The 18,609-nt window shown below is 47.4% G+C and overlaps 1 protein-coding gene across 2 annotated transcripts in view; it reads left to right on the top strand.

Moving 5' to 3' along the window:
* The window catches only part of Adamts17 (ADAM metallopeptidase with thrombospondin type 1 motif 17), a 307,470-nt gene that overhangs the window by 113,205 nt on the left and 175,656 nt on the right, over positions 1-18,609 (top strand). For both annotated transcript variants that reach the window (XM_040730601.1, XM_005083951.4), the window contains exon 8: positions 9,020-9,125. In XM_040730601.1, coding sequence (XP_040586535.1) covers positions 9,020-9,125 — 106 coding nt within the window. The remainder of the gene's footprint in view (positions 1-9,019; positions 9,126-18,609) is intronic.

The following is an 18,609-nucleotide window of genomic DNA, read 5'->3' as shown; positions in this document are numbered from 1 at the left end:
TGCCTCCTGAACAGATTTCAAAACCTACTACAGTGTGTTGGGTTAGGAATTGTGGATATCAGCTCCATGCTGGCAGCTTGCAGGACTGCTTCCCAGAACCATGTTGCACGGGCACACTGGTGTGCACACATGCATGGGGGAGGGTGATCTATTACTGGGGTACAGCTTGCCAAGTGGCCATGTCTCCTGAATGGCAAAGTCTTGATGGGCCCCCCAGAATCCCAGTCACATGAGCAGGCATAGAGGCCTTCTGAAGTAGGAGTTGTCTTTCACTGCCCATGGACACTGACAAAAGGAACCCCTGTGGTCCCAGGTGATGGGAATGCTTGTTTAGTAAACAGAAGCAAGGAAAACCTCCCTTATAACAGGCGACAAGAAGAATGAAGGGAGAGCAACTGTCTCCAGTCATCAAAAAGGCTGGATCTGGACTGAGGTCCTCAGGGCAGGTGTCATCAAGAGGCCACAGTACCACCCTTTGGGGCCAGAGTTTTGACCGAGGACTTGTCAGGTTACCTTTCTACCTGAGTTCTCACCTCTTAGCTACAACCATGTTCTCTAGACATTTTCTCCGCACTCTGCAGCTCTTGCTCAGCTTGGAATCTCTGCCTGGCTCGAGGCCCATCATGGACACGGAGTCAGGAAACACTTGATGAAGTGTTTGTCAGAATAGGAGGTTTTCAAGGCCCCTCCCATGTCCTGAGGTGAACCTGCTGGGGACTGTGCTTAGTGAATTGCCTGTTGCAGAAGCCCCTGAGCCCTAAGCCAAGGTCACTGGAGGAACGTGATGCCGGCTTCTTGGAGGTCTCCTTCCCACCCAATGGACCCCGTAGACAAAAAATGCCATCTTGTTCCTTGGGTAGGGGATCTGTGCAGAATCTCAGTGTACTTGGCTCACGCTGGTTGTGGTCTGTTGAATATCAACAGCTATTTATTCCCCCCACCCCCCACCCCCGTTCCTCCCTGGTCTGTTTTGTTTTTTACAGAGTATAGCAAACTGTTGGGATAATCTGTTTTGCTTCCAACCTCTAAATGCCATGGGAATTTACTCCTTACACTGACAATTTACAGTCAGCTCATTTATTGCATCAACAGTCTTGGCTTATAGTAGCTACTGCTCCAACCAACCCAGAGACCATCAGTTCCTGGTTCAGATCTTGCTACATGATTTCCAAAGCCTAGGATCTTGGCCATGCCTGGGAAACTGAGAATGTCTGTATGTATCCTCAGCTGTGATATTACTATCAAGTTGACCATAGAGAGCAAGGCCTAGCACCCATGACTCCTCCTGAGTCTGACCTATGTCCAAGAACATCCTGAGACAGAGCAGTGGCTTGTGGGTACTGGACCACACTAGCTAACTCAGTTCACCAGTGGAGGTCACACAAGCAAGCAGGGAGCAGGGTGGGAGGGTGGCTGCTGGAATCTTCCAAGGAGAATGTGCCAGCGTGCTCATGCTTAACTAGGTGGACAAGATGAAGGTGACTCCATACCACTCCCCAAATCTTCTACTCCCAGCAGAAAATAGAACTCCCCTGCCTCTGCTGACATGTGCTTTTACTATGACATCTGAGAAGGCACTGCCTACCCTCAGGCCAAGATTTCCTTCATTGCTTTCTGATGATTCTCCAATTCTAGGGCCTGTATTTTGGGGCTTCATTCTTTGTGACTTAAGTTTCGTGTGTGGCGGGGGTAGGGCTATACCTTTCTTCTGTGTGTAGCTGTCCGGCACCATGGTTGAAAAGACACTTCCTGTTTTTTAAATGATTGTGGTACTCTCGTCAGAAGTCAACAAACCCTAAATGTGTGGATTTATTCTTTTGGACTTTGAGTCCTGTTGCCATGATCTGTATGTGTATCTCATGTCAGCACCATACTGTTCTGATTATTCTAAGTTATACTAAGGCTCATAATCAGAACAACTGAACTTTCCACATTCCGCTTTACAAAAGCTTCACCCTGCCCATTTACTCCTTCATCTAATCTTGTGTGGGCTATTAAATTTCTCAGCTTCCCTGGACTCTTCTCAGTCAGAGACTATAAAGCATGGACATTTTGTTGTTGTTGTTGTTGGCAGTGACATTGTCTACAGTGCTGTTTAGAAAAGGGACCAGTGACCTTTGAAGCCATTGCTCCAATAATCTGCATGGTATAGAATTAAACTCTTGGCTAACTCATCTTTCTATGTGGCTGACTCTAAGGGACCCAGAAAGAGAGACCGGGGGCAAGCATAGCGTGTTCTGGCGGGGGACTTGCTAAGACAAGGCAAAGTCTTGGAGAGCAATCCACTGCAGACAGAAAGTCATGCGCACAGCAGGTGCAGAGTGCAGAGCTCTGAGTCCTAGGTAGAGGGTCTCTCTGGTCGCTTCTCTCGCCAGCCTTCCAGAGCCTTCCCATAAGCAATGCTTCCTGACTTCTTCTTTTGATCCTATGGTCCCACCAGGTTCTGGGGTCCCTCGGGAAACCAATGACTCACCATCCGGCGGATATCCTGCATAGTGAGTGAATCCTGGTGGTTCCCTGAGTTCAGAAACAAACTGAGGGGAGATAACCCAAGTGGATCAAGGAACTTGGAGACAAGAGTGGAAACAGGAGCATTGCTGAGATGAAAATGGGATTCCTTTATTGTTGCTGATAAGCAATTTGTTTTGCCCAACATGAGGGTTCTTGTTTGTTTCTGGGTTTGGGTTTTTTTGTTGTGGGATACCCTGATTTATTTTTGCTGCCTGCTACAATGTATTTGCAACTCCAGTCCTCAAAGCCCTGTGGCAGTCATCCCTGGACGTGTGCAGAGTGGTGAAAAATGTGAGTCACCAGACAGGCACATTCCGGGCTGAGGTTGAACAAGGCCGCCTCTCTGCCTTCCAGTCCCAACTCTCACACAAGTGCCCTTTTCAGTGTGCTTGGTGTCACATGGTTTGCATTTTTGTGCCCCCCCCACGTCATTTCACTGCTTCAAATGACTTCCACGCTTGGCATTCAAGTTAGAGTGTTCCTAAGAGCAAGATGCCAGAATGTGCCTTATAGAGCCTTGTGGTCAGAGTACAAGAAAGGAAGGAGGAAGAGCTATGCATTCTTGTTCAAGCACGAATTACGTAGGTATTGGCTTAATGTGAATGAATCAATAATATTATATAACAAAATATATATGATATTATTTTAAATGTATACATGGCCTACCTCTCATTATGAATGAGAATCAGCAGTAGCTATTTTTCATTTGTCACCTGTTAGATAGACTTTAAGACCTTAGCTCTTAAATGTTATCCCCAAGTTCAATTGCACCTCTTCTCACTGTTTGAATCTCTACCAACTTGCACACAGTTGTCAATAAGCATGAACATAAGATACTCCACAGTGACAAGAGCATCAAATGGATAGACACTAATTACTCCCTTCTCATGGATAGTATGAGGACCCAGTGATAAGCATGCTGGCATTGGCATGCTGTGCAGCAGGCAAGGAAAACCTGACTGTTCGCTCACAGGCGGGCCCCCATGCATCTGACTAATGGGCAACGAGGCCAACAGCTGCAGGCAGTTTACACACTGTGAATTCCTGGAGAAACTGGCTTTATACATTTGCTTGATGTCTACTCTTGAGTCTAGAGCAGATCAAATAGAGTCCCGAGTCTACGAATTATAAGCTTGCATGCGGCTCTCTACTGAAAAGGAAAATAATTAAGCTTCTTCACCCGATTTCCTCTCCAACGTTGTGTTCCCACAGAAAGAAAGAAGAGGGAGGGCCCACATGTAGTCAGCATGGCCAGGAAGGCGGGTGGAGGGCTCTGGTGGCATGGTTCTCTCCTCTGGAAGAATGAATTAAACAGCCCCTGGCATGGGAAGAACTCATTATTGTCCCCGTTTCCACACTCAGCATGTGATATGTGCCTTACTTCTGTTTATCCCAGGGCTTCATTGGAGATGGGGCAAATCCCTGCTCAAGCACACATGCAGTTATGTGTTCCCTTGAGTTGACTGGGAACTTCCGGTATCATTGGATTCTTGCAGGGATGTACACCCAGGGCAGCAATCCCCTGGGGCCTTGTTTTTGTTTTTGTCTCCTGTCTCTGCCTCTGCTATGTCATTAGAATAAATGGCATATACAATGCATTAATGGTATGAAGTTTAAATCCAGTATAATTTTATTTTATCTTTTTCTATTTACATTCTGTTTATTTTATAGCGGGCCGGGGCATGCAATGCTACCTGAGATGAGGTCAGAAGACAACTGAGGGAGTTGGTCCTCTCTTCTCACTATGTAGGTTATGGGGATCAAAATCAAGTCTTTAGCCTTAGACGCAACCGTTTTTACCTCCTGGTCCATCTCAATAACCCCACTGTAGCTTCTGATAAGATGAAAAGGGAAAGGCTTTTCAAATATCTCTAATCCCTTTACCATATCCCAGAGGCCACTACCACTGAGACTAGAGTGTGTATTGTTGTGCCCAAATTCTGAACCCCAAAATCACCAAGAGGCCCATTTCCATGCAAAAGCAAAGTGTCTTTTATTGTAGTTGTTTAATGAGCTAACCCCATTAACTCAGGCCTTTCACCCCACCACCATGGTGACTGTCTGGAGAAAGCCCCCAAGTAACCTTGAGGCAGGGACCTTAAAGGGCAGCTTAAGGGGAGTGTCTAGGGGTACAAAACAGTCTCAGGATTGGTGCACTTCCAGGTTTGGGTGACCCGCCCTGTGTTGATTGGTCAACTGGTTGTTATGGCCCATAGGCCCTCCCAGGGCAGTTGCTATGCTCTGCACATCACTGTTGTGCACTGTCCGTAAAGCACATCCAGGGCTGTAAAACACAGCCCTGCCAGCTAACTTCTGATTGGTTCCTTGTCACGAGAGGGCATCTGACCTTAGTGACCAGGACAGGAATGGCAAGGTCATGCAAGCACATGTTAGCCTGTAATGGCTGCTAAAATGGGGGACTGGTCACTACAGTATCTCTTGAGTCTTCTTATCTTTAGGATTAAGAAAATTTGGCCTTAAACAGGAGAAACCTTTGCTCTATTCCGCATACCTCTTTATGGAAGCACACGTTTATGAAAATATTCTCCTCCCAAGCTTATTCTTTGTTGTCCATTAGGCAAGCTTTGGGGTAAGTGCCAGCTGTCGGTCGAGGTGTTAGAGGGAGAGCACCCTCGTTTCTAGCATGCTCCAACATTGATAGTCAATCTTGATTATTAACTTCATTCGAGGGAGACAAGGCAAGGCAATTAGCCAATCCCATCTCTGAGTGAGTCTATGAGGGCATGTCCAGAGAGGTCTAGACCACAGTGGCTTTGGCCTAACCAATGGCTTACCCATTACTAGATCCAAAACTGCTGAGGGGTGGTGGAACTTTGGAAGGTACTCTAGTGGAGGAGGTAGGTCACTGGGAGTACAACTTTGAACGGGGGCATTCTGCCTGGACCCCTTCCTGTCTTTGCTGTGCTTCCTGGCTTCTGTGAAGCGAGCAGCCCCTCCCCCCCACCTTGCCTATCTGCACAGTCTCCCGTATGAAGAACTAGCCAGCCAAAGACTGAATTCTCTCAGACTGCGAGCCTTAACAGGTCCAGCTAGACTTTCCTCCTTGAGGTGTGTCTCTTGGGGGTCTGTCACAGTGAGGAGAGACTGACTAACACAAGCACTGAGTGACTTTGCATCTGACTACTGAGCCTCCATTTCCCCATTCAAGAAACAAATGTCTTCCTCAATAGGGGTGCGTCAGGCAGCTTTGTGCCTTGAGGGTGACTGCTAATGAACCACGGCTGCCTTTCTGCTTCCTTTTGGTTCCAAGGAACTACACACACACACAAACATGCAGGGCTGATGTTTTAAAATGAGTCCTACCATGATTTCTTTTGTGGAGAATTTGAAATCAATGGGAGCTTTGAAGCCACTAGAAGCACCACAGTGGGGTATAAGAAACATTGCTGGCAGGAACTGCAGTTAGAGGGCCCCTGCATGCATGAAGTTAGCAGAGCAGATGCTGCAGTCTTTTTGGTTTTTAAGTAAACCGATACAGACAGAACTAGTTTTCCATATTTTCTGACAAGGACCAATATGGACTTTGGTGGCCTTTTCCTGTTTGGTGCTTTTTGGGGTTTGAGGTGATCAGGGTTTGTGTTGGTTAGCCTCCCACTGCTGGCATGAGTCCCCAAGAGAAGCATCTTGCGAGGGGCAGAGGTTTGTCTTGGCCGTGGCTGTAGAGGTTCATGTTGATGTCTGTCAGAGCCTTTGCTTTTAGCCCTCCTGTGCTAGTACTGAGTGCAATGGTTGGCCCTGCAAAGTGAGGGAAAGGACTCACCACAGAGCCAGGGAGCAAAAAAGGAGAAAGGGACTGAGCCCTACAATCCCCTGCAGGAGTTTGTCCCCGAAGACCTAAAGGCTTCCTACCAAGCCCACCTCCCCATTACCTCCCAATAATACAACAGTGACCTCAGCTCCTGGGCAGTCGGGAACCCTTAGGTGCAGACTATACTAGAGTCTCCCTGATCTCCAGGGCCCCTGCCCTAAATAGTTGTTTCTTTTCATGAAGCATTGAATTCTGGTGGCCTGTTTTCCACAGAAGCTCCATGGTTTAATCACCATTTATTTACCCAGCAGATCTCACATTGACGGCAACCTGGGATTGTCTCCAGTCTTTGTTTCACATCCTAAGCATTTGACGCCCTCGCTCATAACCTCACACAGCTCTCGTGTTTTGTGATCAAGGTCTATTTTCTTTTATATGTTTCCTTTTGCTGGGTTTTATCACCAGACTAGTAATGATTGTGATCAATCATTAAAAGCAACAGCCCTTAATCCACCCTTGTGCAAGAGAATTCTTATAAATAAACTGGTCCTTTGTTTTCTAGGTGTTTTTAAAATCCAAACATTTGTACCTTGGAAAAATTAAAATGCAATTATTGGAAGGCTCTTTTACAGTGGGAAGTCCATTCTGCCAGCTCAGAGGGCTGCCGGGACCCAGGAAAGTATTTGTGTGGCATTTAAGGTCTGCTGGTTCAGCAGCAGAGCCCACAGCAGGCATGCTCAGGACAGCAAGCTCAGCACATCTGGACATGTTATGCCTCTCTTCTCTCTCACCATGTGACTGCCTTAGAATGTATGCTTCTGATTGCCTGTAATTGATTCATTGACCCAGAATGGCTGTGACCTGTGTTACACACTGCAGTGTGTGTGTATGTGTGTGTGTGTGTGTGTGTGTATGTGTGTGTGTGTGTGTTTTACATGCATACACTATCAGGGTTGTGTAGCAGCATACCATCTACTTACCAGTAAGCAACCCTGCCAGCAGCAACCCACAAAGCATTTTAAAACATAACAGAACTTGAAGGCAACAGGCGGCCAGATTGCATCCTTTCTGGATATTGTTTTCTTTCAACCCATTGTCTGTGTTGCTGGTTTGTTAAATCCACATGTATAAAATGCATTTTGAGGTCAAAATAGCGTTTAACTGATTTCTTTGCTGCTGCTGCTGCTACTGCTGCTTTTAAATTCTGCAACGTTGGCCTAGCATTTGTTCTAGAGAAAAATAGGCATGTGGTACAGCACAGCCACTCATCATGTGGAATGTGGGATGTGTCACCCACCCCAGAACCACATCTCTCTGCAAAGCCTGCACGTGAGGTCCCTCAGTACCTCAGAAAGTAGGAATGCCCTGTGTGCGCCTGAACTTTGTGCCGGCTTGATAACGTTTTTTCTCTGTGGTGCTGAAGACCAAATCCAGTCCCTCAGTAAGCACTTCATCTCTAAGCTGTACCCAAACCCCCACTTTTCTCTTGCATGGTGCCCCAGGCATTTCCCCCTCTTGCTCTGAAGCGGGAGGATAAGTGTGGCCATGAATAGCAAAAGACACAAGAAGTGCAGTGACTGACACCAAAGCTGGCTTCTTGCTAAGGAGATGAGTTTATTTCTAAGTGGGGAGGGGAGGTCATTTTTGATGAGATAATTCCCCTAGATCTTCCTCCCTCGTCCTGTGACATTTCAGGAAAATTAATGAGCGCCGGCAGGATGGAACTTAGCAGGTGGGCTGGTACCCATGGGCGGTAGTGAACAGGCATTTCTCCCTCAAACGATGCTGAGTCAGAAGATAATGAACAGCTGTGTTCCTCCTTCACGTATCTGGCTGCACTGCTCTCATGTGACCTCACAAGGAGACCAGCTAGCCCCCTCCTCTAGTCTGCCCAGGTCTCTGTGAAGGGCGACCTGCCCAGGGGAGGACAGCCAACAATAGGGGAGGACAGATACCTCGCTGCCGTAAGCCCTGGGGTGCTCGGGTGTACAGGACAGACGTCCTGGGAACAGAGTGAGAAGAAGTGTGGAGAGCTGCTATGGAGGGCAGGAGACCTGGAGCCAGCAGGCGGAAGTGGGGCTTCCTCTCCCTGCCCTGTGACGGAGCACTGAAACCTTGCTGTCTGTCTATGCTGTACACGTGCGGTCCTCACCAGTGAGCCTTCCTCCAGGGAAACCCCTGGCCCTTCTTCAGCAATTGGCTTACTGATGTCCATCGGATCTCCTGCCCTCTGCGCTCAGCCTTTTGCTCCTACCCCTGCCCTGTGCTGACTTTGTCCCTGAGGGTCAGAAGTAGGGGGAGACAATGACGTCTAAGTGAAGGACATCCTCCTCAAATTCCAATACGGCTTAGCTTGCTGCTTTTCAGGTCTCTCGCTCTAAGCCCTGAATGCCAAGCCAGGTGACTCTGGGAAACTCTTTCTGAACCTGATTTGGGTTGCCTCTGTTCTCAGCAATGAGAATGGAATTAGATGCTTTGATAAGCCACTCAGCACTCTACCTGACCCACGTCAAGGGCTTGCTAGATGTTTGTGGTCACTGCCGTCATTATTGGATGCATACAAATGCATCCCGCACAAGCCGGTCTCAGGGGCGCTCTGGGCTTACAGGTCCAGCCTGGCAGGCAGCAGTGTCCCCATTTGCTCTTTTCCAAGGTGGTGCGTGATTCTGACTGTGTGCGCTTTCCTGGAGGTCAGGGCCTCCCGTTCTGAAGAGGATGTGTTTTGTGTCTCTGCTGCAGGAATTGCTTACTTAGGAGGCGTGTGCAGTGCTAAGAGGAAATGTGTGCTTGCTGAAGACAATGGTCTCAATTTGGCCTTTACCATCGCGCATGAGCTGGGCCACAAGTAAGTATCAGACTCCTCCCTTCTTCTCCAAACACATTTCTCACTCGAATTCCAAGAGCCCCGGGACATGGAAGCTCCGTGCCTTTGCTGTTTCTGTAACACAAAGGCCCACCTCACGGAAGGACTCCTGAGTGTGGAAATGTTAAACGTGAAGTTTATTTATCCTCAATGCCAGCAGTGAGGTCTTCATGAGCATCTTAGTCAGTTGTGCTGCTCTCCCAAGATCAGCATGCTCTCTTAGTTCACTCCAAGGACACCATTCAAAGATGGTTGGATTTGCCGTTAGACTATTCACTTTCTGTTTCCTTTCCAGTCACTTCCAAAGCCCCACTTTCTGAATGTAGAAAGCAGTGTTTGGAAGAATCAGAGCAGCTGCCTTCGCATGTGGAAGGAAAGTCTTTTATTTTTTAATATGAAATAAATCTAAAGCCCTAGAGCCCAAAGGGGCCTTCTGGAGAATCTGGGGCAGCCGCCTCCATTTTCAGAGGAGGAAACTGGGTGTGAAAAGGGTTGCAGTCACCTGCAGGAAGTCTTAGGGGCACATAGCCAGCCCATTCTACAACTGTGGCCTGAAAGCTTACCCTTTCTGCTAGAAAGGATGTCTGTTTTATGTCTCTCTGAAGGGAACCACTGCGATATGGCTGTGTAAGAACTTTTAAAAAAATTAAATTGAGGAAACCTGAGCATGCAAAACAGTGGGAAAATTTATATTGGATTGTATAGAACATGAATGGAAATCTAGTTCTTGGGAAATGGTCGTAAAGGTTTACTAATGACCTCCACAGGAAGGGGGCCCAGGGCCTTAACTGTTATGTCCAGTTGTTACAAGAGTAAAGCCAGTGTATACAAAGGACGGAAAAACACTGACTTTCCTGAAGCAATAGTGGTATCTCAGGCCTTTCTTTCTCTTTTATTCTGTTTATCTGGTCCCATTTGTAGGAGGTTTGGACTTTTTGGACACTGTGATGTGAGCACAGAGAGGGAGAACATGGCGGGTGGATGGCGTGTGCTTAGCACAAGGAACATGTATTTTTTGGCCTGGGCCTAACAAAGCCAGCCAGTGGCCCCATGCACACCCTTCCTCCAAGCTCATGTTACTTCTTGACTGTTGGTGACAATACTTGGCCCTCACTATTTGTTTTCTCATTGTATTTATAATCACTGCTTTTCAGAAGTTAAAACCCTAGTGACTCACTAGGGGCAGGGGCGAGTATAGATCACCATGACCTCGGTGGGCATTTTCTGACCCTTAAACAACCAGCAAGCCTATCTCGGGACCTGGGAATGAGTCAGCTGTGTAAGGGTTTTAAGAATGTAGAGCTTCACTGGGCTGAGCTCCTGGAGTTCAGTTGAAGAGAGGGAGGAGGGGTCATATGAACAAGGGGGGGTCAAGAGCATGATGGGAAAACCACAGAGACAGATGACCCGAGGTAGTGGGAGCTCACGGCCCATGGACTGATAGCTGGGAAACTGCATGGGACCAAACTAGACATTTTGAATGTGGTTAAACAGTTCTGTGACTTGATCTGCTGGGGGGAGCACTGGCAGTGAGACCAGGACCTATCCCTGGTGCATGAACTGGCTTTTTGGAGCCCATTCCCTATGGTGAGATACCTTTCTTGGGCTCGGTCCTGCTCCAACTTGGTATGCCAGACCTGTGACTTCCCAGGGAAGGCCTTACCCCCTCTGAGGGATGGGGTTGGTGTATAAAATGAAAAAAATGTAAATAATTGAAAGGATACAGAGCTTCAGAGATGGGTCAAGTCAAGTAAGAATACCCGGAGGAAGTTCCCTAGTGCCAGGTTTCTCGTTAAGCCCAAGTTATCTCTTCCCTTGCTCTTCTTCTCTGTTCTTCCCTCAATTTGACCTTTCTGATCCCTCATGTCCTCTTCCTCCATCCCCTTCTCCCCTTCTCTTTCTACTAACTCCCCACCCCCATGCTCCCAATTTACTCAAGAGCTCTTGTCCCTTCCCCCTTCTCTGAGTGTCCATGTATGTCTCTCTTAGGGTCCTCCTTGTTTCCTAGCTTCTCTGGGGTTGTGGATTGTAAGCTGATAATCCTTTGCTCTATGTGTAATATCCACTTATGAGAGAGTACATACCATATTTATCCTTCTGTGTCTGGGTTACCTCACTCAGGATGGTTTCTTCTAGTTCCATCCATTTGCCTGCGAATTTCAAGATGCCATTGTTTTTTTTATCATTGAGTAGTACTCCATTGTATAAATGTATCATATTTTCTTTATCCATTCTTTGGTAGAGGGACATCTAGGCTGCTTCCAGGTTCTGGCTATTACAAATAATTCTGCTTTGAATGTAGTTGAACAGACGTCCTTGTGGTATGAATGTACATCCTTTTAGTATATGCCTAAGAGTGGAATTGCTGGATCTTGAAGTTTTTGAGAAATCACCATACTGATTTCCAAAGTGGCTGCACAAGTTTGCACTCCCACTGGCAATGGAGGAGTGTTCCCCTTTCTCCACAACCTCTCCAGCATAAGCTGTCATTGGTGTTTTTTATTTTAGCCATTCGGACAGATGTGAGATGGAATCTCAGAGTTGATTTGATTTGATGGCTAAGGATTTTGAGCAAATACTTTAAGTGCCTTTTGGCCATTTGAAATTCTCTATTGAGAATTCTCTATACCCCGTTTTTAACTGGATTATTTGTTTTTTGGCAACTAGCTTTTTGAGTTGTTTGTGTACTCTGGAGATAAGCTGTCTGTCAGATGTGTGTATGACCCCAACTAAGAATCTAAGCAATAGTGAAGAGACTACTTTAAATGCCCTTTCCTTATAATGAGATTGATGAATACCTTAAATACCATCATAGAACCTTCACCTAGTATCTGATGGAGGCAGAAGCAGAGGTTCACAGCTAAGCACTGAGCTGAACTGGAATCCATTTGTAGAGAGGGAGGAGTGATGAGCAAAGGGGTCAAGACCATGCTGGGGAAACCCACAGAAATAGCTGACCTGAGCAAGTGGGAGCTCATGGACTCCAAACTGACAGCTGGGGAACCTGCATAAATCTGAACCAGGCCCCCTGAATGTGGGTGTCAACTGGGAGGCCTGGGCAGTCTATGGAACCTCTGGCAGTGGAACCAGTATGGAGGGTTACTCTCTCAGCCTAGATGAGGGGAAGGCGGGGAGGGCCTAGGTTCTGCCCCCAATGATGTGACATACTTTGATGATCCCCCATGGGAGGCCTCACCCTCTCTGAGGAGTAGATGGGGGGATGGGGAGATGGAGGAGGGAATGGTAGGATGGGAGGGAGAGAGAACTGGGATTGGTATGTAAAATAATATTGTTTTTAATTGAAATTTTAAAACTTGATTTAAAAAAGGATTATCTGAAGGAGCTAGGGAAATGGCTCAGTGGGGGCAGGGCTTGCCACTCAAGGGGTGGGCCTGAGCTCTGATCTTCAGTCTGTAGTCTTGTGTCTGCAGTTCCCAACCCCCCCCACACACACACAGAGACAGAGACAAGACAGATTATTTTTAAAGATGATTTGAGAGACTGGAGAGTACATACCCTTTTCCAAAAAAACTGCGTGTCATTTCCTTGAGAATTCTCTACAGTGTGCTACTATACTCTAATTACTGACAAAAACAAACACTATTGTGAATCAAAGCCAATAAACTACTGAACAGTGGTTAAGAGCTTGTACTGCTCTTTGCAGAGGACCCAGACTCAATTCCCAGCAGCACATCTGGCTGCTCACTACGGTCATAGGGGATCTGATGTCCTCTGACCTCCATAGACAGCCATCTGAATGCAATGTACAGAAGCCCACCCAGGCACATATACATACACATAAATAAAAGAAGATAAAGAAAAAAGATGAGTTGAGCTACTGGCATCTGAATTGCAGTGTCCTACCTCCAGCACCATAGACTGTATCCCGGTGACATTTGCACACACACTGGGGCACACATATGCCATGCCACATGAAGGCATTTCCTCCTTGAGTATGAAAGCACAGAGGCCTTTTCTTCTGGGTGAGCTGCCGGGTCAAATACTGGCCGCTTAGCACAGGAGGTCTGCAGAGGTGAATGGCTAGACGCGGGCATACTTCAGTACCCTTTAGCTATAGACTGTGCACAGTTTCTGGAAAGATTCTCTATAGCTTGCTACTAAACTCTAATTACCTACAAAAACAAACACTATTGTGAAGGGAAGCCAATAAACCCTGCCAGCAATTGGTCTCCTCTGAGTCTGGTGATTACAGTTTTCCCAAGGAAGTCTGTTGTCTGAGTAGTGTCTTTGTTGGGAAATAGTGCCCTCCCCATTTCCACCCCCCACCTGCCAAGCTACATAATCCCTCTCCGAAGTCCCCTCTGGTCGCCCTAGTTCAGGATGGTGGGGGAGGTGCCCAGTGAACTGCTCAGAAAAGGGGAAGGCTGGGCAATCTCAGCAAAGCCAAGGGCCAAACTGCTTCTGAGACATCCAGCCTGAATTGGATCACGTTCTGGGATGGAGTGGCCAGTCGGACTCTGTGTCCTTTTACGTGTGTTGAGAGGGTCGCCAGGTCTCTGGTCCACTAGTTTCCATTGATACTGACAGGGAGGTGTCCAGTGGATGGTGTGGGTCTTTATGCCTGGGTCTCAGTGGCTCCTCCATTCCTCACTAGCAAGCCTCCTATCAGAACCCGCTGTGAGCAGCTGCACCCCCCATCCCTCCTGCAGACGGAAAATTCACCTCCCACATGAGTCACACACTCTATTTGTCAACCAGTGAACCAACTGACCTCATGGTTTTGCTTCTGATTTGATTTTAAGAAAGAAAAACCTTAGCCTGGCATTGGTGGCACATGTCTTTAATCTCAGCACTTTGGAGACAGAGGAAGGCGGATCTCTGTGAGTTTGAGGTCAGCCTGGTCTTCAGAGCAAGTATCAGGACAGGCTCCAAAGCAATACAGAGAAACCCTATCTCAAAAAACAAAACAAAACAAAAAAAGCTCAACCAGGCAGGGGTGGGGTGGGGTCTTTTCAGCAGAGACTTCACCAGCACTCAGGAATTGTACTTCCCTCCCTATTCCTTCTGGGGGATCTCTTTGTATGCACATGTCATTTAAAAAAAACTAATTCACTGCATGTATATGGGTGTTCTGTCTGCTTGTCTGTCTGTATACCCATGAGCTTGACTGGTGTCCAGGGACTTCAAAAGAAGATGTTGAATCTTCTGGAACTGGAATTGCAGACAGTTGTGAGCTGCCATGTGGGTGCTGGGACTCAAACCTAGGACTTCTAGGGGAGCAGAAGGTGCTCTAAACCACTGAGCCATCTCTCCAACCCCACACAGTTTTATCTAAACTAGTCAAAGTTGATTTATTTGGAACCATAAAAAGCCCAGACCCAATTTACAATCAACTATGTCCTCAGTCATAAGTTAAATAAGCAGTGCTTGCATTGGCAATGTGAATCATTCACAGAGGCCATGAGTTAGTAACGTGCTAATGGTGTTTAGGCCCAATCAGAACTCATTTAGTAACCATGCACTATAGGGTGGGTGCTGTGTAAGATGCTTCCCATACCCTTAGTGAATGAGTCAGTCTAGGGAGGTAGATATTGTTTAACTCTTACTTTAGAACCAAAAGTTCAGAGACTGGCACAGAATTTGTAGTTGTTTTGGTATTTCACACACACACACACACACACACACACACACATAATGTATTTAAATCTAGCCTTCCTTCTTTAGCTTCTTCTCTATGTACACCACCACTATTCCCTCCCAATTTTACTGCTCTTTTTTTTTTACCCCACCACATCTGCTTTATGCTGCCAGTATGTACATGAGCACAGGCCATTCAGTGGAGGGCGAGTAGCCTCTTAGGAGCCTCTCCCTGAAGAAAACGGACCTCTTCCCAGTTGCTCAGTTGCCAATAGCTCCACAGCGAGGGGTAGGACATGGTGACCCTTCTGGCTTGAGCTCATGCAGGTCTTGTGCATGCAGTCACAGCTCCTGTGAGTTCATGTGTGCAATTGCCCTGCTGCATCTAGAAAATACTATTTTTCTGTATTCAGTTACTGCAGACTGAGTCTCTCCTGTCCCTTTTCCATGATGATCCCTGAGTGTTGGGAGAAGACTGTCTAACTTGACAAAGGATCTGTCAGACCCCTACTGATTGAATCTGAAGCAAAGAAGTCAGAGATACCTTCTTGAGTCAATGTAGGAGATGATGGAAATTGCAGTATGGCCTTAAGATGATTACTTGCACATGCATGAGTGTGTGTGTGTGTGTGTGTGTGTGTGTGTGTGTGTGTGTGTGTGTGTAGACTATATGTCAGCATTGAAGTGTAACTAGACTCTGTAAGAGTTGCCGTGACCCTCTTATGTTCTGAGAGGTCATGTCAAATGTGGAAGTGAGGGCCAGGAAAGGCACATGGTTGGTGACAAGCTTGTCTGGTGCAGTGGAAGGCCAGGGAAGCATCAGAGAGAGTTGATATTCCAGAGTAAGGGAAACTAAGAGCCTGTGCAGGCAGCACGCATGCATGCATGCATGCAGAGTGTGTTCTTGCAGAGAATGCAATGTGCTGTTCTATTGGGTAAGGCCAAATGGTCCCAGACAATGTCTAAAGATAGACTCCTCTAGGTGGGCTGGCAGGGAAATGAAACTTTCACATCCTTAGTGCTCACTCAGGGGAAAAATGTACATACTGTGTGTTTGTAGGAATAGTGATCTCTCTCGGCAGAAAATAATCTTTGTTTTCTGAATGTAGTAGCTTTCTTAGACAAGCCTGAATTGCACTGGGGTGAATCAGCATCTGCTCATCAACCCTGCCCAAATTCTGCATCTTTTGCAACACAGAGGAGCTGCAGAAAGTCCTCTCAGATGACACAAATGCCACTCATGAGGCCAGTTTCTTGCTTCTGATCCTCAGAGTAAATGTCTCTTTGTCTGTGGGGTTTTCCTGGCATCTCTCTGCCCTTCAGAGAACAAGTTACTCTCTGTTCTAAAGATTGCACCTTCTCTGGTCAGTAGGCTGAGTCTGTGATCACCCAAATAAAGCTGTCCTCGTAGAAGCTTGGGCCTGGGCTTAGAAGCCATCTGAGCAGTGTTCTCCATCAGTGCATCTGGGGTGTGTAGATACACCTGTGGCCATGCTTCACCACAGGTCAACTGAACCACGTATCCTAAGGCAAAGGCTTAGCAAGGCTCTCCAGGAGGCTCCCTGTATCCCAGGCGAGAGGCATGGGAGCCGGAGAATGACCCCGGGTCCATCCATGCTTTTCTAGCACCAGGTACCTTCTTGCTCCTGCCTCTTGCCCCTACATCCCTATCCTCCTGAGGGTCCTTCTGTATTGAGTCACAGTGATGCCAAAAACTATTTTGCCTTCTTGGATCCTGTCCCCCTTGTCATCTCGAGTTCGCATGCATTTTCTCTGCTAGTTAACCAGCCAGTCACACTGTAGGTGGGTTTCATCTGGATGTCTGTCAACTGTCACCTCCTAGGACACTTTTGCTAAGTGTACAGCACAGAGCCTAAAATAACCTGTAATGGGGTGTTGGAAAAGAATGGGACTGACTGGCAGATAGAAGTGTAGAAGGGTACAGCCTCCTGTCAAAAGCACTGACAAGGAGCCACGTTTATCCATCTAGTTGTCGCATACCTGTAGACACAAAGGTTATACGCGGACTCAGTCAAACTACCTGTGCCCACCCATCGCGAGGTACAGATCCACACAATGTCATGGCACTGGCGTGGCTAGAACGTATGGACGCTTGAACAGGGCCAGGGGCACCACAAGTACCCGATGTAACAAGATCTGTGGCTCTTGAGGATCACATGGCACATCAGAATTGAACCCTCTGCACTCTAGATGTTTCCTGCCAGGATGTGACATTACAGAGGTCAGCTGAGGACAGCAGGTGTCAGGAGGAAATGCAGCTGGCCGTGTGCTCAAGGACTTCTTGACTGCTGTGCTACTCAAAACATGAGGGATCCAATCCCCGGGACACAAAGCTGAAGGGAAGTAGGCAGAAACATGTCTGGAGCACAGGGGAGAGAAAGGGAGAGGCGGGTGGGGGAAATGTTCTCATAACTGGAGTCGACACAGTTCAACTGAAAAGGAATTGTCTTGGCCCAGAACAGGAAGGAAAGCAAACCGTAATCCAGATGTGGGAGGCGTGGACGCTCGTCTGTAATTTGTATTAAGGAAGAACTGCTTGATACAGTGTGAGGAATGTTGAGGGAACACATACGGTTCTGGGTTGGCAGGTAGCCTACTAGCAGCCTGTGCGGTGCGTCTGGCTTGTGTGCTCTACCTGGTAGGTGGTGGGCACAGTGCTCCACCAGACGGGCTAGCCTTATAAGGCAGGAACCACAGAGGCCGTCTGAAAATGCCATAGTTAATTAGAAATAGTGGGGGTGTACTTTTATTCTAGATAGATTTTAGATGGTACACTCACAGCCTGGCCCTCTTGAGGACCAAGAAGGGGGCACCTTCCCCTCACAAGGGCATGGTGTCTTCGATCTGGTTGTGGCATAGGGTTTTCTGGCAGGTTCCTTGCTGGTCCTCTAACCTCATCCCCATCTCTTAGTCAGCTTCCACCAACCCTGGGAGGCTCCTTCTCCATCCTTCCTTACTAAAGGGTCATCACGGTCGTAGCTACCTTCAAGGACTCAGGAGGTGCCCTGGGCGTCTCACGGAGATCTATGGGGTATGGTTTCCTTTCCCTTACACCCTCCCCTATCAAAGTCAGTGTCTAGCATCTGTTGTTGGGTATGGCTTTATTATCCAAATTCTGATGGGTACATGACAGGCTGACCTTATTTCCTTTTTATGTATTTGTCTGGTTTTCTTTTTTCTTCTTCTTATAATTGCAGAGCTTGCTGGGTAATTCAACCTGCTCTTACTTCCATGGTATTTCAGAAGAGTATAAGGCCCTAGTGTCTAGAGGGTTTTCAGTGTAGCTGGCCCAAAACTTCACCCATGTTTCTTCTTTCTCCTCCTCCCCTTCTCTAAGAGTCCTTGTACCCATTCCATGATGGGAGCTTTGAGTGGAGTTGCTACAGTGACACTTTTATAAGTGACCCTTCTGCACCGAGCTCCACCCTCCTCATCCAGCATTCAGGGCTGCAGAGATACTACAATGCTTCCTTTGCCTTCTGAACACGCAACTTGGAAGCCCATGTACAGAGAAGACACTTCTTGTCTTCTGGGAAACCCAGAGCCCTGTCCTTGAAAGAACCTTGGTCATGACTTTCCTCAGTCTGCCCAGGCCGGGCCTGACACCTGGCTGCAGAGAGAGGAACAAACCACTAGAAAGCCACTGTAGGAGCCCAACAGCAGGCCAGCCGATGCAGCCCCACCTGCATGCTAAGCAGCATGAACCAGCAGCTGTTAGATGGATGCCATCACTATGATAGAAACCCCAGCTGTAAGGAGGCACCTCTGCCCCCATCTATCAGTTCTATAATACGGCTGTGAGCGCCTCTGTATTGGTACCCGTCTTTTCCCCAAGGATGATGTGTGT

The sequence above is a fragment of the Mesocricetus auratus genome, unplaced genomic scaffold, assembly GCF_017639785.1.
Source record: "Mesocricetus auratus isolate SY011 unplaced genomic scaffold, BCM_Maur_2.0 Super-Scaffold_4256, whole genome shotgun sequence".
In the NCBI taxonomy this organism is placed as follows: domain Eukaryota; kingdom Metazoa; phylum Chordata; class Mammalia; order Rodentia; family Cricetidae; genus Mesocricetus; species Mesocricetus auratus.
Note: the sequence above shows the minus strand (reverse complement) of the source record. Positions and strands in the feature narration are given on the sequence as shown.